The sequence below is a fragment of the Drosophila novamexicana genome, unplaced genomic scaffold (assembly GCF_003285875.2).
Source record: "Drosophila novamexicana strain 15010-1031.04,08,12 unplaced genomic scaffold, DnovRS2.1 tig00004560-arrow-pilon, whole genome shotgun sequence".
Taxonomy (NCBI): domain Eukaryota; kingdom Metazoa; phylum Arthropoda; class Insecta; order Diptera; family Drosophilidae; genus Drosophila; species Drosophila novamexicana.
Genome location: NW_020825054.1, coordinates 3,077,526 through 3,100,210, shown reverse-complemented (window position 1 = coordinate 3,100,210; position 22,685 = coordinate 3,077,526). Strand labels below are relative to the sequence as shown.

Here is a 22,685-nt window from a genome sequence, read left to right as displayed (position 1 = left end):
GTACAAAAGTACGCGTGGGATCTAAGCTAGTATTGAATGCTTTTTTTATATTGTGCTGATCTCCATGAGTGCGAACTAATTACATTTTTTTATCTACATACATACATACATGCAAACATATGTCTGTATTTAAAAGGATACATGTATATATGGCGTACACTTGTATGTCATTTGAAGCAAACGCGTAAACAACAACTATGTTTTGTTTTTTTGTTTTTGCTGTTATTCTTCGTTTATAGCTCTGCTTGCGATAATTGCAATCAACAAGCAGCCGTGCAGACAAACACAGAAGAACAGGGGGCCGACACACACATGCATACATATGTATGTATGTGTGCATTTGTATTAAGGCATAGCGCGACGTCGCGTTGATGTTGGCTTGCAAATGTCTCGAGCGTGCCCGCCTTCCAACTTATAGCGCCCCCCTCTCGCAGACCATTACGATAGCGAATCCGAGTTCACATATAATCATGCATACATACATACAGACATAGTTGTTTAAAAAAAATATAACTGAAAACAACATGACAAGCGCAAAGCGGTGGTCCGTATTTGTGTCTACGCAATTGGTATCTGTGAGATACGTATGTACATACATTCATACATAAAGGCATACGCACTTACAAAAACACATATTTACAAATTATAGATATGTACGTATGTACGTGCGTCTTTTTATAAGTGCGTATAAGTATAAGCATTAATATACCCCAACACGCGTGCACAAAACGCGCATGTAGACGTCGCTCATTTTTACAAGCTTTGTGCGTTGGTCTCTGACGGCAATACTTACATATGCACATACATATTATACATATACATGCGAGCGTATGTATGTATTTTTGTAGTTGTGCGCCATACGTAAACTCTGAAAAATATAAAAATACATTTTGGAACACATACATATGTATGTACGTACGTATGCCCACGTACAATGCTTTTGTGTATTTTTGTTTATGCGTGTATTTGTTTGTAGGCGCGTATGCCAACGGCTTTTTAAAGCTATGGAATAATTTATTTTTGCTGCGCAATTTCTACTATTGATTTGCCCGTTGCTGTTTTTTTTTTGTTCTCATTTTTGTTTTGTTTGTTATTTTTACTTTTCGCCTCAAATGGCGTTTGCTCTGTTGCTGACGTCGCAGCCGGCGACGCTGCTTGATGCAAATGCATATATGTGTGTGAGTGTATGAGTGCAAACATGCATACATTCACATGTGCATACTAATGTAAAAAACACATACGCTTGTACATACACATATTTTTATGCTCCTGTTGTTTAATTGCACACTTTAACGTTTCTGCAGAAATCAGCTCATATACATGCACATATGTACATACATACATATGTACTTAAAATATCAGACTAGTCAAAACTCAAACTAATTAACATTAGCAGATACAAGAAACACTGAAAAAATGTAATTTGAATTAAACGTTTTTGAAGAAAAGATGAATGTAAAATTTAACTCAAATTTATTTAGATGTACATATGTACATATTTATGTATGTATATTAAAAGTATGTATGTATATTTATTTCCATTTTGATCTGCACCAAAAAAATTACTATACTAAGTACGAAGACTTCTGGGGGCATACGTGACTTGCGGCAAGCCTTAGCAAAACACCATAATATACATATACATATGCATATATACATATACTAATATAGGTGCGTGTGAGTGTGCTTGTGATATACATGCATGTATACATATACATGTATACGCATGCAAGTATATAAATACATACATACATTCATAGATAGGTATAAAATGCTTTTACAGTTTTACTCACGTTTTGATGTGATTCTTATATTCAAAACAAAAGCTTTAAACACACACATACATGTGCATAAGGTTTTATTTATTCATATACACACAGCACATTGCGGGACATCCAAATAGGGGCTGTTCGTTGTTGTCAGATAAAGTGGTAAATTAAAGACTACGTATAACTTACATTTTGTGTCGGAATTTATCTATTTCTATATCTATTTAATTTTTATTGAAGGATGCCACCTACATTTTATATTTGTCTAATTTAACAAGTACGAGGTTCTAGTCGGGAGCTCCCGACTAGGGGATACCCTGAACCCTCTTCTTCCAATATCAAATGCATATAGATATATTCTATTTTAGAAGCTATATGTCAAGTTTGGTGACTCTAGCTCTTATTATTTACCAAAATTTCGCAAAAAACAGGATATCGTTATCGATTTTTATCGATTGCTTGGCAACGGAGTAAGTTATCGATTATCGGAAACAGACTCGATCTGCGCGGGAGCTAGGAGCACCTACATCTAAAACTCTAGCTCTTATAGGTTCTGAGATCCTTGTGTTCATACATGCGGACGGACGGACGGACAGACAGACGGACATGGCTAGATCGACTCGGCTATTGATGCTGATCAAGAATATATACACTATGGGGTCGGAGATGCTTCCTTCTGCCTGTTACATACATTTGGATTTTGCACAAATACAATATACCCTTATACCCATTTTGAATGGGTTCAGGGTGTAAAAATGATACTGTACACAATATTTTCGAAGGATATTAAATTTTTGTTGTTCTCTATATATAAAACTGATAACTGATTGGCGATCAACGGCTAGCCCATACCATAAAAGCTAGAAAGTTACAAGACGGGGTTTTGAGAAATTCCACCCGAATGTGTGCAAAAATCGCGGAATCGTTTGCATGAAATGTTCGGATCGACCTCAAAGATCTTTGTTCAAATTTAGGGGAGGAGGAGGGGTGTTTCACACTATTCGAAAAATTCGTTCCTCCTTGGTGGTAATGGCGTTCAATAATCACGTTTCGTGTTCAAATTCCTTCCAAAGATTTAAAATTATTTTGGTGAAACTTTATGTCTTGTCCGATCAGCTTCATAATCATTTTCAAGGATCTTTGTGAGCATTTCTTTGATACGTTCTTGGGTGGCAAATGCGGTTCAAATGCACCGCAAGACTAACATGGGCTTAAGCAACGGGCAAGGCCGGGCAATACCCGCTAGTATCATATAGATAAGTATATAGATAGACTTTTGATCTCTTTTTTTACTATTCTTAAAATTCTTTTTTTTAATTTAGAGGTATGAAGTATAATCCCAACATGATATACATTTTTAGCTATTTAGTTTCCCACAGCGATGGAACCTCGAATTTCATAGTTTTTTGAAAATCGTGTACGAATGCAATCCACGTGACTTGGGCATCGTCTGGCAGAGAATTGAGCCCTGTTGGCGACCGCCTGACATTCATTCAGTAGAAAAAATCTCTTATCAGTTCTATTGAACTCTCTGTGTGTGGCGTGATAAGCCCAAGTGAATGGTCTGATCAGTCGCGCATCGAACTTGAGAATCCAGTAGAACTTGTTCAAGCTAAGTTGGAAGATGTCTCGAACAATCACAATTGCCACTTGGCTAATCCTTAGCATTGGCGCCCTGGAACCCTGCCAGGTAGGTCTAACTAATCCTAGTTAGTAGCACCTTGTCATATGAGTCTTATTATCCATTAATCCTTAGGCAAATGTTGTGTTTCACTTTTCGCTGGATTTCAATGTGAAGCAGCCCGAAAACTCTTCGGAAACCATTAATAAAACCATCTTGGTGGATCATAATCTGGTGTCGATTCAGGGCAATGAGCTGGGGCCGACCACTGCCTGGTCTGAGCAGGATCAATACAATGAGTTAGCAGTGGAGCTTTTAATGGACACAAAGCGTGTGGTGCAGCAGCTCAACCAGGAGCTGTCACCTCTGGTGGGACGCAGCGATGAACTGGCCGCACGCCTCAAGCAGACCCTGCGCTATGTCAACGATGTGGATGCCAGCCTGGAGAACGGGCATTTTGGCCAGCATGTGGAGCAGTTGCGCAAGTACCTCACGCTGGTGGATACCCTGCAATTGCCGGGCAGAGCAGGTGGTGTGCGCACCCTGGAATTCGTACTGCTCAAGTTGGCGCTGGAGAAACACCAGTTGCTGGCCAAGAATCAGGAGGTTGCCGAGTATCTGCAGCGGGCGGATGCGGCTTGGACAAGATACAAAAGCACACAGGTCGTCGTCTCAGAGGGCTGAGCCCAAAAATATCCCTAAAGATACAACAGTGCTCTTCGGTGTGCCGAAGTTGAAATACCCTTGCAGAAATAGAGCGTTCGAGCGATATATGTATGTGTGTACTTGCTGACTTGGAAGCGTTAATTCCTATTGGACCTCAATCATATAGTCGTTCGATACTGATAAGGTTAAAAGCTAGGTTAGGCTTTAGGTTAAAAGCATATAAAAGCCCATAAGCCCGAGTCTGTTGTTTCTCTGTATTCGATTGATTTGGGCCGACCTGGGCATAAGTCCTGTATGCAGCTGAAATATAGAACTAGGCAAGTTTTAAATCTGATTAACCTATTTGCCTAGCAGATATATGCCGGAATATATATGTATGTAGGTACATACATGTGTATCTATATGGGCTTGAGAAATTCTCGTTCTATGGCTCACACATTTCGTAGCAATATAATAACAGCCTTCTCTGCAAGGGTATATATGTATGTATATACAAATTTAGACTAACTTTAACTGTTGTATATAATCGCGCTTAAGTTCAATCTATAGAATCTAAAGAGCCGAACAAAAGCCGGCTCCTATCAAGTGAAACAATAAGTAAAGGTGGCATTCAGAAAAAGTAAATGCCTCGAAGGGACTTCCTGTCGTTGCATTTCGGTGTTCCACTGCAATGCACGCCATTGCTACAGGTACAAGCCAGAGAGGCATTCATCTGACCTAAATCTCCCCTGGGCCGGTCCCTAGAAAATACGTTACGCACGCTGGGAATACGTTATGAGTGGAGGATTTCAGGTAGCCGTAGACAAAGGCAACGACGCATAAAGTGCCCCGAACAGCTGCCAGACCCGTTGCTAATGTGCACCACCAGAACAGACGGCGCAATAGGGTCCTCTCTTCATCCCTCTGTTCAGAAATTCCCGAAACCTGAGAACACGACGATAAACTCACACATATCCAGATACATATGTGTGCATGCATACACATGTACACATGCACACATGCCTCTGTACATCAGAGCTGTTCACCTAAAATACATATAAGCTAGTTTTAGGATCAAAACGGCTAAATAAGCGGTTTAATTAGACATTATTTTGATATTAGATATCTTTTATAGAAAATCATACGTTTTATGTTTTTGTTTAAATTATACAAACATATATATTTTATTACAAATTGTGTTACAAATATGAAAATAAGTGCGAAAATCCCGCAGTTCGCGCATTTAACAAGCTAGATCTGACGGCAAAATGCGGAATTGCCAACACTTTGGATATGTACACATATTAACACACATACTTACATATAAGTATGCATAGAGCCTTATCTCAAATATGTGATACTCAATCACTTACACATTTTGTGCGCTTGTGTGTGTTCGTGGTTTCCCTTAACGCTCAATTATGCTGTCAATAAGAGCGAAGTACATACAAGTACTCATATGTGTGTGTGTATGTGTGTGTGCTGCATACAAGTCCTGCTGAACGCTTGTTACATGTGTATATGTGTGTATGTAGATACATAAATAACCCGATTGGCCAATGTATGAGTCAAATACAGGTTTATGTCTTCTTATAAGCTAAAACCGATCGAACCGCTTTGGACTACATACATATGTACATATGTATGTACGTATACGAGGGCTGCACATTTTATTTTTATGAAAAAGTTCAGTCAAAAGCGTACAAAAGTTCCCAAAATTCACGAAAAACAGCTTCTGGTATGGAAATTTCACATTAGCTTGGCCGAATTTGGTATTTATCCTTTAAATATATGTATAAGAGTAATCTTGTTCAAAATGGCCCACTATATCATATACATATGTAGCTGTCATAGGAACGATCGTACAAAATTAAGTTCATAAAAGAAAATGGTTTTTGGCTAGTATGAAATTCTATAAATTGTTATTAATTCATAGATTTAAACAAGCAACAAGTGGGAAATATCGATTTTATTAAATATGGTCGTGTGCATTGAACGATAATTATCATTCGATTTGTTCTGTCGAGTTCTTTTATCGTCCTTTTGTACCCTAAACCCATTGAAAATGGGTTAAAATAATATGGGGTTTGTATGAGCGCGTCGATCGCAAAACCTGTAAGAACTAGTGACTTGACAATTTTCACGTTTATGATCATTGATAACTTAACCTGTTTCCTAGTAATCGATAATAATCGATACCGACGGTTCCAACGGTTCGTATTCAATTTATGTAATGCGGCGTTTCATTATGAATTTTAAACAAATAAATGTGACATATTTACTAAATATTTGAAGTAACGGGTAAATTATTTATTTGGTTAATATATTTAATTTTCAGTTTTTGAACAATAAACGAAAATAAATGGTAATGGGATTGCAATGAATGGACATTTAAATAAATGTTATTTCATTCTTTAACTGCATACTCTAACCAATATTTGAATTGACAAAAGTTGAAAGGCCTTGCTAGCTTGGCACATTAAATAAGTTTATCAATATTAAACATCCTACTTTTTATTAAAAGCTTATTTACATTTTCTTAGATTTAATCAAAGATGAATTCATAAGCAACGATCCCTGTTAATAACAGCATTCATCGATAACAAATATCGCGCACAACAGCAACAGCTGCTGCACGACTTTGCAGTGCTCGTGCTGCTTGGCGAATGCCGAACGTAATTTTAAAATCAGTTACGGGTTAAAAAATTTGAAAAAGTTCTATTGGAATCATTTTCAACAGCGATAATGCATGAGTTAATAATTAATAAAAAAATCTGGACCCGACAGCTAGAACTTTACAGATGAAATTCTGAGAGTTTTGCAATTAATGATGAATGATTGATCATAAGAAAATCTCATGCAAGGATGGTATATATAATATGGATATATATTTCTTCATCCGATAATTACCGACACAAAAAGAATGCGTAGAATGTTTCGTTGTAGGTTTTGTGATTAATACATCTGAGTCACATACTATATGTATTAATTGATAAATATTTGTATTTATTTATTGCTAAGCTTAAAACTATAAATTGTTTAGTCAAATTGGGATCATCAGTTTGGCTTAAAGTGGCGAAGTATTTTTAGCACTTCGATTTGAAAGTCCAGTTTTTGATCGCTGCTCATGCGCTGCATATGAGGCTTAATGCTATCAAAAAATGCCTGATCGGGATCAGGATCAGCAGCTGCTGCGGCTGCAGGATGTGCAGCTGAGCTATTTGCGCAGTTGAGCTCTAAGGCATAGGAGCTGCTTGTTTCGCTTTTGGCTGCTGGCGTTGAGGCATCTGTTGTGTAATTTAGGGTATCCAGCACCGAGTGCAGGCCATCCACAGCTAATGTCGCTTCATTATCCTGCGTTGTGCCAGGATTGTCTGAGGCACGTCGCCGCTTATTTGGCGTTCTTAGAATGCGAAATTGCTTGCGTTTTTTTTGTTCCTCCTTTGGCGCCTCCTCGTCCTCCGTTTTGACATCTAACAGAAAGCTGAGCTCCTTTTCGTAGATGTAGGAGGCGCGGCAGACCTCTTCGCCGGTTTGACGCAGCCGATTCACGCGCAAGTAGCTATCGCGCGTGTTTTTCCAGCGTTTTAGCAACGTTTTTGCTGCAAACGAGATTAAAACGTAAACAAACACATATTACATTGTTGTACAGCACTGGCAGAGGTGCCTATGCATAACTTGCCAATTTCTTGCTTTTCCGCGCCGCTGGCCGCTTCAAAATTCTTGCACAGCTGTTGGCCAATTTGCTGCCAGGCCTGATCACGCAGTTCGCGATTGTGAAAATTTTCATGCTCGCGATCCCAAATGATGTGATGTTTTTTCACAGCATCAATAAAATCATACATGGAATACCTAAGATTAATGCCAGCGGTTTTCAACACTTTGTGGTTGCCCATCGCAAAACAATATTCGGCTTCTTAATGCGGTTGGTTGCTTGTGCATGTGTGTGTGTGTGCGTGCGTGTGTGTGTGTGTATATAAAAATGCGCGCGCTAGCAACGTGCTGGCTACAAAAACAGCTAAGAACTAAATGGAAGACGCGTACGAAAACGCTAGCAAAGCGCACGACAGTCGCTACGAGAGTTGCCAGATGGTTGAAGTTAAAATGTTTTATGTGCCTTAAATACTTGTCGTACATCAGATGACAACAAATGTTACAGATAATATTTTTAAGTTTTAAGCGTAAGCGCACACGGATTTTCCTTTATTTGGGTGTATTGACTTGATTATTGATTATCATTATTTATATTTTATGCATCAAGAATGAAAACTTAACAACTTTCCCTAGCACTTCATCATTCAAATTAATATTCACAGATAGGTTTAAAGACGATTGTGAAAATTTTGTGTATTCATGATCCCATGAGCCTTTGCTCCTAAGCTTATTTGCATCATTGATAAAACCAGACACGAAACACAAAACACATGAAAAATTCGAGTCAACAACCTGTGGATTAACGACTAATAAAAGTCTGTGTGATAATGTTTCCTTTTTGTTTATTAGACATAGGTCAGTTATAATATAAATTGTTTAATAAGTGCAACAAAAGAAGCCTGCGTTTTATGACCAGTAATACATGTGAAATTGTGTTAAGTTAAGCGAGAGAAATGCAAGTGAATGTTTGCGAGTTGCGCATTGAGTGTGTGTTGTTGTTTATGTTTAGTGTTGTGTTGTTTTAAACTGTTTCTTTTTTTTTTTAAGTGTATTTTTTATTTTACATGGGCCTGCCCATACCACGACCCATACCCATGCCGCCGCCACCAGCCATGGGCGGCTCGCCGGCCTTCGGGCTCTTTATTGTCTCATCCACAGACAGAATCATGCAAGCGGCCTCTGCGGCAGCGGTGAGTGCATTTATTTTTATTATCGATGGCTCCCACACGCACTGCTCAAAGTTATCGGAAATGTCCTCCTTGGTGATGTCAACGCCAAACCATTGGCCACCTTTAATTAAATGATTCATTATTAATAATGTTGTTTCTAATAATATTCATAAATAGAACATTTTTACTTAAAATAAAAATTAATATATATACTTTAGCTTCACAAATATATCGCAAATATAAATTGTTAAAAAATGTTATGCTTGGCGCGCTCACCTCTAGCAAACAACTACAATTTCCGACGCGTTGGCAACTCTGCTGTAAAAATGCCCGCGCGCAAGACAAAGCAGCAAATATGCGGACTATGACAATTGGTGCGAAAGAGCACACACTATGCACAACAGCTGCCGAACGAAAGAGCTGCCAAGACAAACACGCGCTAGCCGAAAGAAACTTTAGTTCCAGCGGAAAATTCTGAACAGCAGCGAATTAAATAAAAAAATAAAAATAAATTAAAATCTATGTAAAAAATGTCTACATCTGGACGTAAACGCAAACAGCAGCTAAAACCGCGTCAGGATGTGCACCGTTCGCCGGTAAAGCGTCAAAGTTTGGATGTTAAAACGGAACCGCTGCTGGCCAGCAGCTATCCCCTGGCCGACTACGATTGTGTGGATATAAAACCCGATCTGACCGAACTCCAGCTGCAGCTGGCGGTGGCAACGCAAAAGGATGTGACAATAGCAGCGACACCGCCGGTCGAGGATACAAAACCAGAGTTGGAACAACAAAGCGATTCGGATGAGGATGGCTATTCGGAAATTAATTTTTCTGCAGCGAACGATGTGTATTGTGAGGGTAAAGTGTACATACATGTATAACAAAAACAGCTATCTCCGGGTAGCCGAATATTGAATACCCTTGCAGACAGAGAGCAGATGCGCACTATGCTCTATGCTCAAAATGCTTAAAACTTTTCACACAAAACAGAGAGTTTTTATAGCAGTCATAAGGCAGCCGACTTTGACGAATACTCTATAGATTCACGGTATATCAATGACAAAGTTAAATTATACTCTGCAAGCGTATAGAACTATTCACCTCATATAACTATCGTGTTTAACGCTAATTTCCCCTTGCTTTAGATGAAGTGGATGACTATGATCCGGAGTGGACAGCGCAACAGACAACACCCCGGCTGATATTTAAGTTCAATACGCCCCCAGGACAAACGGGTCTGAAAGCGCTGCGCAAATTGATCTGCCCTTTGTATTACTTTAATCAGTTGCTGGGCAATCGTGGTGACTTTTTCGGCCAGCTCGCACGTGGCTGCAACGGACGGAATGGGTCGCTAAAAGCCAGCTCCGAGGAGCTGGAAACATTTGTAGGCCTGTGCCTGCTGTTGTGTGACATGAAGCTGCCTCAGCTGAGCGACTATTGGTGCGAGCACACATTTCAAGGATTTTCGGGATTTGCGGCGAAAATGTCGCAACAACGTTTTATTGAGCTGCTGCACGCGCTCAGCTTTGAGGAACTACCAGGAGCAGGTGCAAATGCCTGCAAAGCCGCAGGCAATGCAGGCAAATTGTTGAACTTTTACAATGCACGCATGTCGGAGCTGTACACGTGCGGGCAGCAGCTGGTGCTCAATGAGCCCATCATCCAGTGGAAGGGTAAATTTAGCTACTACAACGAGCTGCCAGCAAAGCAACGCAGCAACGCGCTAATGCTGCACTTGCTCAGCGAGCACAGTGGACTGATCATACGCCTGCTGCCCGAGTTAGTGGAGCAGCATCAGCAGGTGGCGCGCAACTCCAGGCAGTTGGTGGCACAGCGCTGCAAGCTGGCGCTGCAGCTGCTACAGGCACACGAGCAGCGCGGACATAGCGTCTACGTGTGCAAATATTATGGTAGCTATGGGCTGGCGCATGAGCTGGCCAAGTTGGGCACCTACTGCAGCGGGCTGCTGGACAGAAATCGCTATGGCAACAGCAAGGCCCTGGTCTATCAACAGTTGTCAGCGAACAGCATAGCGACCAGATATGCCACGCCTCTGATGATGGCCAAGTGGAGGCGGCGCGAGAAGTGCGTGTATTTCTATAGTTCCGACTGCTTGGCCATCTATGCCAAGGAAATGTCCATGCAGAAGATAAATGCACGACCGAAGCTTATTCAGGAGCTAGACTTTCAGCTGCGTCCCGCGCAGTCTACCCGCCAGCAGCTGATCACCTGCCAGCCTAGCTGTGCGGGTTTGCAACGGCAGCAACAGTTGGCCATCTTTTTGCTCAATCTGCTGGTCTTTAATGCCCATGTGCTTTATGTGAGCAGCGCGCAGCCCACACGGGGCTACACCGGAGCCAACGATGCCACCAAATTAAAGACATACGCGGAGTTTCGCGTGGCCATCATTAAGTCGCTTCTCAAGGAGGATAACGCGACTGCAGCTGCTGCGCCAGCAACGGAGACATCACCAGCTACACCAGTTAACAGCAAGCGAGCAGAGCAACACGCCAAGCGTACCACAGCCCATCGAGCTGCCCCCCAGGCTGAAGTTGCGGAACTCAAACATGAACTGGTGCTCATTCAGAAAAATGGTAAGCCGACGCGCAAGAATTGTCGCCATTGTCACAAGGGCGGCATGTTGCAGTTTACCAAATACATGTGCAACCTCTGCCCGGATACGCCGGGTCTCTGTCTAAATCCATGCTTTCGCCTGTGGCACGAGCTGCTGCAGCAGCAGAGCGCGACAATTTCAAAATGAATATAAATCGAAATGAAAAATAAAATTAACTAACTGATTCTATAAAATTATATACGATACGATAAGTGTGTCAGAAGGATCGAAAACATAAGCTTGGTTAGCATAGCAGGATAGATAGACAGGCGGAGGTGGCTATCAGCGAAACAGTTTGATCGGCTCGAAGATGCCTTATTTCTTTAGAAAGTATCATAGCTTCTTTAAGCGATGAAAATACATCTCATGGTTAGATATTTGGAAAAGTATATGTTGCGTTTGAAAATTGAGCTTGAGGGCGATCGCATTTAAGAATTTTTGGACACTAGAGTTCCATATTTCACTTATCTGTCTTACAGGTTCCAAATTTATATGTGATCCATGAGATCTTTAAATACAAGTTTAAAGTTGGCCCAAAGAAAAACGAAACTTTCAAGCAGCAGCCTCACAAATTTTCCACTTTTGTGTGTGGAATTCGACAAAACCCTCCTACTCAAATAGGTGCAGCTATAGAAGAATATCTCACTTACCTTGGGCATGTTTCTGGCGCAGCTTGTTGAGAATGTTGGTCGCATCGAACCCAGCATTGTCACACAGCTGACGCGGAATAATCTCCAAGCCTTTGGCAATGGCAGCGATCAACAGCTGCTCCTTGCCGGCAATGGTGCGTGAATAATCGCGCAACACCTTGGACAGTTCCATTTCGATGGCACCGCCGCCGGCAACAACCGAATCGTGTTTAATGGTGCGACGCACAATCATAATGGCATCATGCAGCGAGCGCTCCGTCTCCTCCAAGAACTGCTCGGCGCCACCACGTAGAATCAGTGTGCTGGTCTTGGCATTGGGACATCCTGGGTTTGAAATATAATTCAATTAAGACAATCATGTCTTACATAGTAGTTAGTACGCACCTTGGAATAAGTTGAAACGATCGCCGCCCACTTGACGTTCCTCAAAACGCTCGCACAGACCGAGAACATTGGCTTTGATGTCATTCGCCGTGGTCATAACGGCACCGCCGCAGGCCTTCATTGTACGCTTGAGATCCTCCTCGGGCACACGGCCAGCGCAGAACATGTTGCGATCGGCGAAATACTGTGTGGCCACATCACCAATAGGCAGCTTGGAAAGCACCACATTGGCGCCAGATTCATGGATTTTGGCCAATTTATTGTACAATATCTGCCATTCAGCATCAACGACCTTCTGATACTCTTTGACATTATCCACGCGAATCTCGGCATTGTCACGCTCGGCCTTCAGTTCCAGTTCGATGTTGAGCAAAGCAATTTTGCAGTTCTCATATGATTTGGGTGCCATCTCAAAGCCAGCATAAGAGAAGGTTTTCTTAAAGGCAACACCTGAGACCAACTGGGATTCTTCTAGAGAGCCGCCGGCCACTTTTTTGATGCCAATCATATTCAATGGCAGTAACTCATCCAGCGATAGCACAGCATCCACAACGATTTTGGCAAAGAAATCCTTTTGCTGATGTATAAGCTTCGAAGACATGGCCGTGGCGGCGCATTTCTCCAGCAGCGCGCGCTGCTCCTCCTTCGATTGTTTCTCAATGCGCACGGCCATTTCATTGATCTTCTCCATGCACAGCTGCAACGCCTTGCGTATGGCCTTGATCACAATACGCGGATGCACGCCCTCCTCAACAAAGGGTTTGACTTGTTTGAGGAACTCACCAGCCAGCAGCACAACCGAAGTGGTGCCATCGCCCACCTGTTGAATGATAATTTAGTCACGTGCCCAAACCAATATTTACACTTGAGTCCTACCTCAGCGTCCTGTGACTTGGCAATGTCTACCAATGTTTTGGCCGCGGGATGCACAATATCCAGCAATTTCATGATGGTGGCGCCATCATTTGATATGGTCGCTTTGCCCTGTGCGTTCACAATCAGTTTATCCATGCCGCGCGGCCCCAATGTGGTGCGCACAGCGTCCACAATAGATTGACAGGCATTGATATTCGATATAAGCTGCGGCTTGCCCTGCGACGTGTCGGTGCCTTCCTTCAGGAGCACAATTTGTGGCTGCTGTAGAACCAAACAAAAAGGTAACACCAAATTAGTCAGCCGTTCGACCAATTGACAGTTTGTGCGCGTGAGGGGGCGCCGAGGTGTTGTCAGTTTTGCGAGAAGCTTCTTTGAAGGTTATGTTTCGCGTGCCGCATGATGCACAACTGCATTAAAATGCAGTTCAACAAATACTTGTTGCAAGTACTATTTGACTAGTTACACTTATTTTAAAACTAAAAACGTAAATTCTAATAACGCGGCGCACATGGCAATTAATTTACTTATATGATTTACTAAAATTAACTGTAATATGTTTTATATTTGCCTTTGAGGCAATAATTTACATGTCTACTAACCATATTTAATTGATGGAATTTGCCGTTTTACGTTTATATTTGTTAAAACAATCAATTTTGGTAGCAGACAGGCGGCAATATGATTTTCTTTCACGTTTTCCGCAATGAGTAAGCGGCAGAGATGCGTGCTATCGATGACAGTATCGATATTAAGGTAGGGTTGAGACTTTTTATATCGATTAAACTCTATTAGAGATGCAAAGTAGTGTATATCGCAAGTATTATGACCGATAGTTTTTAATCGAGTGCTAATATGTGACGTATGCATTGACCAACTGTCATGTTGTTTTAAATGTAGCCGTTACAAAAATATTTTATTTTTAAAATAAGCTTTTATATCAAGTAAAACTTTGTCAATAGAGTTCAACGTTATGAGTAGAAGAATATTTAATATCTTTTTATAAATAAATAGTGTGGAAAGCATTTCTGTAATTGTCCCCTTTTATACAAACTTCAAATATAGAAGCGTTTTTTCTAGCTATTTATATAAATTTGGCGATCTTCCATTCGTCGTTGGACACAACATATTCCATTTTAGAATGTGTTGCGTGCTTTTAGTTTGTTCCGACCGCTCAACTTGAGTGAGTTGTTCGTTTTGAGCAGAGGAGCTATTTAAAAAGCCAATTCAATTATCAACTATGTTCAAATAGTTTTCACCTAAATCTAATTCGGTAAATGGAATTGGAATTTTAGTTGCTTAACGCTTACTATGTCGAAGACAACGTCGCTAAAGAAATATGTCAAGTGAGTTTGCAAATTCAAATGATTACGAAACCGTAACTGTATGGGAACGTGGATAACGAAGTATAATTGCATTTAAGATGTAAGTATAGCTGTATAATTATTGCTTGCATAGAGTTCTATGTTTAGATCTTAAAGTTTCTTACACATACTGAACTATTTATGTAAAATCTGGCTGTCCTAATTGTGTCCATCATTCAACATGTCGTTAAGTCGTTGTCAAAAATTTATGTGTCATTTGTAAAGCTCCAGCTGCTGCCGGCCCCCAACAGTTTTATAATACCCCATACCCATTGAAAATGCTTAAGAAAGAGTGCAATGATGTTGTTGAAGATATACGTAGCAGAGTGAACTATGCATTCCCGATCTCATAAGCTGTGAATATACTTGATCAGGCTGAGGAGAGTTGATTTAGACCGTTGGGCATCGTATAACGTATAATGTAATACAAGTTTTATAATTTATTATATTGATCGATAAATATCGAATATAAGTAGGCTTCTTTAGTATCATCTATAAATCAGGAACATGCCACTCTGCTTTAAACAGATTGGAATACGAGATATACGTACTTACGTGTGTGCGCTTGAGTGTATCTGTGAATGCATTTTGTGAAGGTCGGTACAGGGTATCGCTCAGTGGGGCACACTCGAGTTTGTTATTGTTATGAATGCAGTCAAAACAAATGCTTAAGATTCAAACAATTTGCCGCTTCCGGGAGCGCCTGTTCCCGGTCAAAATTTCTTTGGGCTGGCGAAAGCTTTAACACCCCTCAGGCGGCAATTGACCCCAACCCACACGCACGCAGACACACACACACACATGGACATAAATGCCAAAGCTTTTCTTAATTAAATGGAATGAAATGTGAAAAGCACAGAAAAGCTCGTGTCGTCGGGTTAGTCAATCGGTGTCCGACCGAAACGAAAGATCTCCGCAACCGCTAGGCAAAACGAAACTAGAATAGAGAGTTTTTATAATTAATAAATTGATAAATTAATTAACAAATATAATAGTACTACATATTCGAAAGAATCTAAGCAGCAGCTGAAATATATATTATTGAAATTCAAGTAATATTGAAAGCTACTTGTGACGACTCGAAAACCGCAACGAATTGTGTAAAAGTGTAAAGGATTTCCAAGTGTTAAATGAAAAATGATTTATTGTATATGTGCACTGAACAATTTTCAAGAGAATATTTTTACTTAGTACGCGCCACGTTCTATACTAAAAGTAACATTAGTATACATATTGACGTCATTGCGAAATACACTGCGAGAAACAAGACCGACAAGTAAATAAACATTTGTTTTTATTACGAAACTTGCGTGGAGTGAGAACAAGAAATTTCTCATGTTAATTACGACGCCAGCCAAACTTTGTTCTAGTTAATATATCCAAGGTTTTTAATGTTAATGGTGCGTATACATTTGTACCATCTTGAATGAATCAGCATTTGAACAATCTATAGATATATGTATTTTAACGACTCATCATTTCGCATTTCGAAATCTTTTCTTTTGTATACTCATATGTTTATGTTGGACTGAAAAGTTTGTTTAAAATTGTGCAAATTTGCAGCGTATATGCCGCAATATTTTGTATACCCTGTACCCATAAAATGGTTAAAAATGGCATGTTTCGAATTGAGATGTTTATTTTTTGTCCGCAATTTAAGTTGTTTTTTATTCCACTTGAGAATATCGGTATTTTTCCAGGATTTTTAGTTTGAAGTTTGTCTTATAGTTGATGAATGGCTATTTTTGTTTTAAAACCTTTTCGATCAACTGTTTGGTTAAGAAATCAATTGTCATTAAAATCAGACTCTGGATACAAAAGTAATTGAAGAATGCAGCACGGAGCTGGCTGCTGGGTATATCCTAGCCGCGCATACCCGATCAGAGTACTCTTTTTTGTCTGTGGTTGGAGCTGTAGTGGGCGGCCTGACTTGCCTTTCATGTGATGTCACCATGTCGTGCTTCAGCCCAAATAACACTTTATTCATTTAGTAGCATTTGGGGTCCAAACATTTTTAATTTAATTAAATGTGCAACATGAGCCCAATAAATTTACTTTTCAAGCATAATCTACTTAAGCAGCATTTATAAAGCCATTCAACGTATACGGACAGCAGGTTGCTATCGTCATCGGATCATCCTATATATTCATTATATATTCAGAGCAGAAGAGAGTGCATGCGGCTCCCGTACGTAGATCCACGGCCTTGATAAAGATGATCGTTTAATTTTTTTTTTGAGAGCGTGTGCTCTATGAACTCGCAATAACGGGTCTCATTCTAGACTGTACCGCTCTCAATATGCTATATATATATATATATTTAGTGAATATATTTATATATATTTGAGTATTGCTAGCATTAAGCGGATGCCTGAACAATGTAAAGAATTTTTTGTGTTCCGTTTGCCCATCATAAAGTACAATTTTCATGCGTGGTACAGCCGGCCCACAGGGGGTGCTGTATCATGTTATAAGGCGCGCCGCTTGACGTCATTTTAGATATGGTGAAAACTTACTTTGTAACGCTAACTAGACTATTTGTATATTCTGATGAATTGCACTTGCATGTGTGCCACATATTGTGGCAAGCACTTGCTGTATAAATCAATAAGAGTGGGCTCAACTTGTTGATAGAATAGCAAAACCGAACAAACAAACAAACAAACAACAAAAGGTCTTAGAAGTAAACGAGTGTTGAGGAAACCTGTCAAATGCTTGAACAGCTTTACAGTATTTAGTTGTTTTCAGTATTTTTTCAATTTTCTTACAGGAAAATCCTAAATGAAACTCAGCGGCAGCGAAATTGATCTATATAACTTCCAATGAGCAGAGTAAAATGTAACGAGACTTTCGCTTAGGTCGGACCACACCGCATATGCAGCATATATATTTAAAAAAAAACAAAAAATAAACGACGGCTATATTTTTTGTAAATGTTAACCGCGAACACGATATCTGTTTAAGGTTCACACATGAAAAAATGGCTGAAAATCAAATAAAAACGACCTCTAGCAAAGGGTTCAATGAGAGAAACGCACACATTTTGTTGCCCCACAATGGGGCAGTGCGTAAATTGGAGCAAGAGCGGGACTCCAATGAAAAACAGAGCTTCCATGAAGACTGGCGAAAGCTAGACTTGGGCAAAAATAAATTGAAACGTAAGAAAAAGCTGAGCGCATCGCTCACATCCGTTGGGGATGCCGTCAATCAGGAGAAACGCACACGCATCGAAGGCATTCATTTGAATATAAAAGGCCGTTACAAGAACAATAACGGGACAGACGAGGCTGCCAACTCGCCTGCGGCAAAAGACGCAGTCAGGCAGCCCAGCAAAGTCGAGCGACCCGTTATTATTGGCGGCGTAAATGTGCTTTCAGCCGCACCACAGCGCTTTAAGCGAAAGCTTCAAGAGAATCTGGACACCATACAAAAGCTAAACGCACTCGCCGAGCAGCTGCGTTTGGAAGTAAATGAGGTATATAATAAAATAAATAAAGAGTTGCACTCCTTGTGTATGATTTTATTTACATATATATAAATATATATATTTTCTATTTTAAGCTAAAGTCCAGTCTGATAACAGAACGCGGTGCTGTGCGCGCTTTAAGGTATGTATCAAATAGAACTAGAATGACACTTGCGAGTTTATTTGCTTGTACTCGAAGAATGTATGCAAATGTGCATATATAAACTGGCGAGACGACAATCGCTATTTGCGATATTTTCACTCAAAAGTTTAAGCTATACGCAAAAATGTGCATAAAAAGTGAGTAGTAGACAACTGGAATGACACTTGCTAGCTTTTCCGATTTATATTTTCGAAGATTTAATACCCTCTTAGACATATTGCAGTTTTGCGATATACACACACTTCTGCATAGAAATTGGAGGGTGTCATTCCAGCAGAGAACTGGAATGACACTTGCTAGCTTTTCCGATTTATATTTTCGAAGATTTAATACACTCTTAGACATACTGCAGTTTTGCGATATATACACACTTCTGCATAGAAATTGGAAGGTGTCATTCCAACAGAGAACTGGAATGACACTTGCTAGCTTTTCCAATTTATATTTTCGAAGATTTAGACATATTGCAGTTTTGCGATACATACATTCTTCTGCATAGAAATTGGAAGGTGTCATTCCAGCAGAGAACTGGAATGACACTTGCTAGTTTTCCGATTTATATTTTCGAAGATTTAATACCCTCTTAGACATATTGCAGTTTTGCGACATATACATTCTTCTGCATAGAAATTGGTAGGTGTCATTCCAGCAGAGGCACTCAAACTTGACGATAACACCTGCTGATCCGTTACTCTTTAATCGTTTGTTTTAATTGTGGCGCCTAATTTTGTTTGCAGAGCGCAAAACGATGCCGACAGTCGAAAATGGCGGAACGAAGTCAAGAAACTGCAGCAGACGCTGGAGACAACGAAAAAATCAAATGGAAATAGGAAACTCAACGAGCTGGCCGTGGAGGCCAGCAGTCATGTGGCCGCCGATGGCCTAATCAACTATGAAATCCAAAGACTGACAAATGAAATTGCCGTGCTAAAGGAAGCAAACAAAACCAAAGAGGAGAAAACCCAGGTACATATACATACGCTTAGATTGGGTATATAGAGCTTATTGTTGTACTATATATCTGTTAAAGTTTGCATGCTGTTGTCTTGCGCTTGCGCTTTGTTATGGCCCAGTTATTTTGCAGCAACTCCCATAAGAATATCAAGAATGCCAGCGTCAAGCCAATGGCCCATAGAAAGAACACGGCGTGAAAGTGCTCCAGTTTGAGTACGACTGGATCATCGCCGTTATTGTGCCGTCGATGGTGGTGCACCTTGGTGCCGGCCTTAATGAACGCCGCATTCATAATGCGATCCCAATAACGCTCAAAACCAAATTCATGTGCACCGCGAATTAGCTGATTGAAAAAGCCCAAGTAGGGTGAACCATATGGAACAGTGTATACCGCGTGGAATGGCACCAGGCAGCTGTCCATCAGGTGAAACAACGGTCGGCCCATTAGCGTGTGCTGGCGTGCATTCACCTGAAACGAGGCAATGTGATATTTCTCCAGATAAGCATAGGATCGATAGTTGTGATTGAAGTAATTAATCAGCTCCGAGTCGGGCACTTCCAGCATTAGCTGCCTAATCTTGGCCTCAAGCTCATGGCCTAAGCTCAAGAATTGACGTATATGTCTCATATGACGCGGTCGTATGAGTATCTTGTATGATGAGGCAGCCAGCGTGTTCAGATCATTGATGTCGGGCAGTGCCTTCCGATAGACCAGCATGCTGGTCAAATTGCCACGAAACGCTGTGCTAATCAGCATGCCAAAGTACAGCCAGAAGATGAGGAACATGCAGACGGAACTATTGCGCGGAATATGCGCCACAGGCTGTGACAAGGTGCAGGAGAACAGCTCCAAGGCCGCGCAGCCCAGTCGCTGGCCGCAGAGAACCTGGCAGAAGACATTGGCCAGCAGCACGGAGGTGCCAATGGCGAGCCAAACCCAACCGCCAAATGAACGAAAGATGTTCCAGAATAATAACTCTGCCTTGGCCTTGGGAACAATTACGCACAGATCATCCCGGTTGTGGGCTATGGTGGCTTCGGCGTGCTTCTTGAACGTTTCCGGCGCCAGGAAGCGTATATTCATGGCCAAATCATCGAACTCATTGGCTATCTCCTTGGCGCAGATATCTACGCTCTGATTGTGATCACTATATGACAACGGGCGTGTTATAATCCTCGTCGCATTCAGACTCTGTGCTATATAGCCGGAGAGCAATCCATCTGTGCCCATGAGCTTGCCCTGCGGTCCATAAATGGCCCGCACATCGTCCATGTAGAGGCACATGCGCAACGGCTTGCGTTGCATATTTGGTATCTTCTTGGGAAAAAGCTGCGCCAGCGTTGGTAACTCACCCTGCGACACGTGCACCGGCAGCAGAAAATCATCCGTAAATGGATTGTAGCGATAGACATGCAAGCGATCATCCCGCCAGAAGATTATGACTATGTTCAGCAGCCAAATGCTCCAGAATTGCCTAAAACTGGCGCGCATCCAGTCCAATGAGAGCTTCTCCGCATTCCGCACGAGTAGAATAACATGTGACAGATGCTTGGCCGCAGATTTCTTATTCATCAGGGATAGTTTTAGCGGCTGTGATATGTCCTTGATTATCATAACCATGTACATCAATATGCCATCATCTTTGACTGCCTCCAGCGGAAGGGATTTCTTTCTGTGAAGCGAAAAAAATTGAAATAAAGTTGAGCAACTTATGCACGGATTTGGCCAATATTTTGTAAAAAAAAACTGTTGTAAATCCATTTCCAAGACTTTTTATGGAAAAATTCTTTTCTGAGGAGCCAAAAAGATATTTATCTAAGGACATAAAAATCTACAGAAAAACCTGTTCAAAAATGGATATGCTTAATACGAAAAAACTGGCACAGTTCTACCAGAAAATATTTAAAATATACATTAACATATTTACAAAAAAAAAAAGGTTTCATTGGAATCAAAACAGTCCGTGCTTGAAATGGGTTTCCTGTTTAAACTGGGTCAAGGTGAAAACCTTAGAAAGACCAATTCAATCGCTTTTCAGCATTTGGATTAAAGATAAAAAAAAAACAAATTATTAAAAGGTCATACGCCTGCAAAAGTTTTGTACTGCGATTGCGAATAACTTGATTGAAAATAATGAACACAAAAGACATAAAAATAGCAATAATCAAAGCCAAACTGAAGACGCAGTGGTTTTATTTTAAGCAAGCTTTACATTTTGTTTTACATTATGTTGTGACTTTGAACAGGTATCTAAACTAAAATGAAAAGAGAATGTGGTTAAAGACATTTTTTGATTGAATTAAAATCAAAGAATTGGAGTAACTTGTCATGCTTAAAGTTCTTTAAAACTTCTAAGAATCATTTATACAAGGAAAATAAAAAATTGTTGAACATCGTAATATGTCGACTAAATGAACAATAATACCTGCCTTAATAAAAGCATATGTAGCCCCTTTAAAAGCAGTTATGAGTTGTCTAATTTGGCAAATGAACTGCGTAAAACAGGAACCTTTAGTTATTGTCAGACTGCTCTTAAAGGAGATTCTATTAAAATAAACTCACCTGAGCGATATATAGGATATGTCACACTTGGTAACCTCACGCAATATTTCGCCGGAATGATCATGTGTTGTCTGATTCTCAAAGTAAACGAACAGGACTTTGATGCTGGCACGACATAAAATTTTGCTGACCTCCACCATAAGATTGGAGTCCTCGTTGTCATCCGCTGGCAAAAGAATCTGATTCTCAGCGTTCAGCAGGATAATGGTTTTGAGAAAAAGTAGAACAACCAACCAGTTGAGTGTGGCTGTCATTGTGAACTAGTGGGAAACTCGGGCACATGCTCTGGCTTTTATAGCCAGGTTTAATTTCATTAATGCTTGTCCTATCTGACAGGCGGCAAATATTGTTTTTTGTTTGGATTGTATTTTTATATGTCTCGTTTGGCTAATGGAAATGCGACTAAGTGCAACTAACTGCATGCCAAATGCGCTTTTTTGTTTCGATGCTTGATAATGTTGTTGTTAGGTGGTTCCAATTCCGAAAAGAAGAAAACCAGATATATTCGTAATGATTTCTTGCAGATCATTGGGCAGGCTGATAGACGTAAGGCAGCTGATATGCGCCAATTGAAAACTGCATATGAAAACCGATTGACTCAGATACAAAAGTCAGCCAAAATTGAAATAACACGTTTGGTAAGTTACGCACAGTGGATGTGAGGAACCCAACGCAATTCGCAAGCCGTCGAAGCGGACGGGCAACTTTTTATCATATTAATTTTTTTCTACCCATACTTTATATATATACACATATGTACTTTGTCGAAGTGGGTCTTGATGTTAAATATGTGTTT

The 22,685-nt window shown here is 40.5% G+C and overlaps 6 protein-coding genes across 8 annotated transcripts in view; 3 read left to right on the top strand and 3 right to left on the bottom strand.

Annotated features, from left to right (window-relative positions):
* The first annotated feature begins 3,379 nt into the window (after positions 1-3,379).
* Positions 3,380-4,161, top strand: LOC115770687. The gene is made up of 2 exons (XM_030716077.1): positions 3,380-3,459; positions 3,526-4,161. Exons 1-2 carry the CDS (start codon positions 3,394-3,396, stop codon positions 4,072-4,074), a joined length of 615 nt encoding a protein of 204 aa, XP_030571937.1. The 5' UTR covers positions 3,380-3,393; the 3' UTR covers positions 4,075-4,161.
* Positions 4,162-6,990: 2,829 nt separating this feature from the next.
* LOC115770736 (transcription factor Adf-1) lies at positions 6,991-8,083 on the bottom strand. Its single transcript, XM_030716138.1, has 2 exons — positions 7,718-8,083; positions 6,991-7,637 (listed from the first exon to the last, which is right to left on the bottom strand). Exons 1-2 carry the CDS (start codon positions 7,929-7,931, stop codon positions 7,093-7,095), a joined length of 759 nt encoding a protein of 252 aa, XP_030571998.1. The 5' UTR covers positions 7,932-8,083; the 3' UTR covers positions 6,991-7,092.
* Positions 8,084-8,521: 438 nt separating this feature from the next.
* On the bottom strand, positions 8,522-14,094 carry LOC115770662 (T-complex protein 1 subunit eta). The gene is made up of 5 exons (XM_030716029.1): positions 13,982-14,094; positions 13,383-13,643; positions 12,507-13,326; positions 12,123-12,446; positions 8,522-8,979 (listed from the first exon to the last, which is right to left on the bottom strand). The coding sequence occupies exons 1-5, from the start codon at positions 13,982-13,984 to the stop codon at positions 8,750-8,752; spliced, it is 1,638 nt and encodes a 545-aa protein (XP_030571889.1). The 5' UTR covers positions 13,985-14,094; the 3' UTR covers positions 8,522-8,749.
* Positions 9,085-12,070, top strand: LOC115770661. The gene is made up of 2 exons (XM_030716028.1): positions 9,085-9,716; positions 10,004-12,070. The coding sequence occupies exons 1-2, from the start codon at positions 9,389-9,391 to the stop codon at positions 11,617-11,619; spliced, it is 1,944 nt and encodes a 647-aa protein (XP_030571888.1). The 5' UTR covers positions 9,085-9,388; the 3' UTR covers positions 11,620-12,070.
* Positions 14,095-15,651: 1,557 nt separating the features above from the next.
* The window catches only part of LOC115770914 (myosin-11-like), a 34,943-nt gene continuing 27,909 nt past the window's right edge, over positions 15,652-22,685 (top strand). For 2 of the 3 annotated variants that reach the window (XM_030716361.1, XM_030716359.1), the window contains exons 1-5: positions 15,652-16,143; positions 17,514-18,218; positions 18,305-18,351; positions 19,110-19,338; positions 22,414-22,527. In XM_030716361.1, coding sequence (XP_030572221.1) covers positions 17,724-18,218; positions 18,305-18,351; positions 19,110-19,338; positions 22,414-22,527 — 885 coding nt within the window. In that variant the 5' untranslated portion in view covers positions 15,652-16,143; positions 17,514-17,723. The remainder of the gene's footprint in view (positions 16,144-17,513; positions 18,219-18,304; positions 18,352-19,109; positions 19,339-22,413; positions 22,528-22,685) is intronic. The other variant, XM_030716360.1, reaches the window with a different exon arrangement.
* On the bottom strand, positions 19,397-21,207 carry LOC115770852. Its single transcript, XM_030716290.1, has one exon. The coding sequence runs from the start codon at positions 21,086-21,088 to the stop codon at positions 19,397-19,399; it is 1,692 nt and encodes a 563-aa protein (XP_030572150.1). The 5' UTR covers positions 21,089-21,207.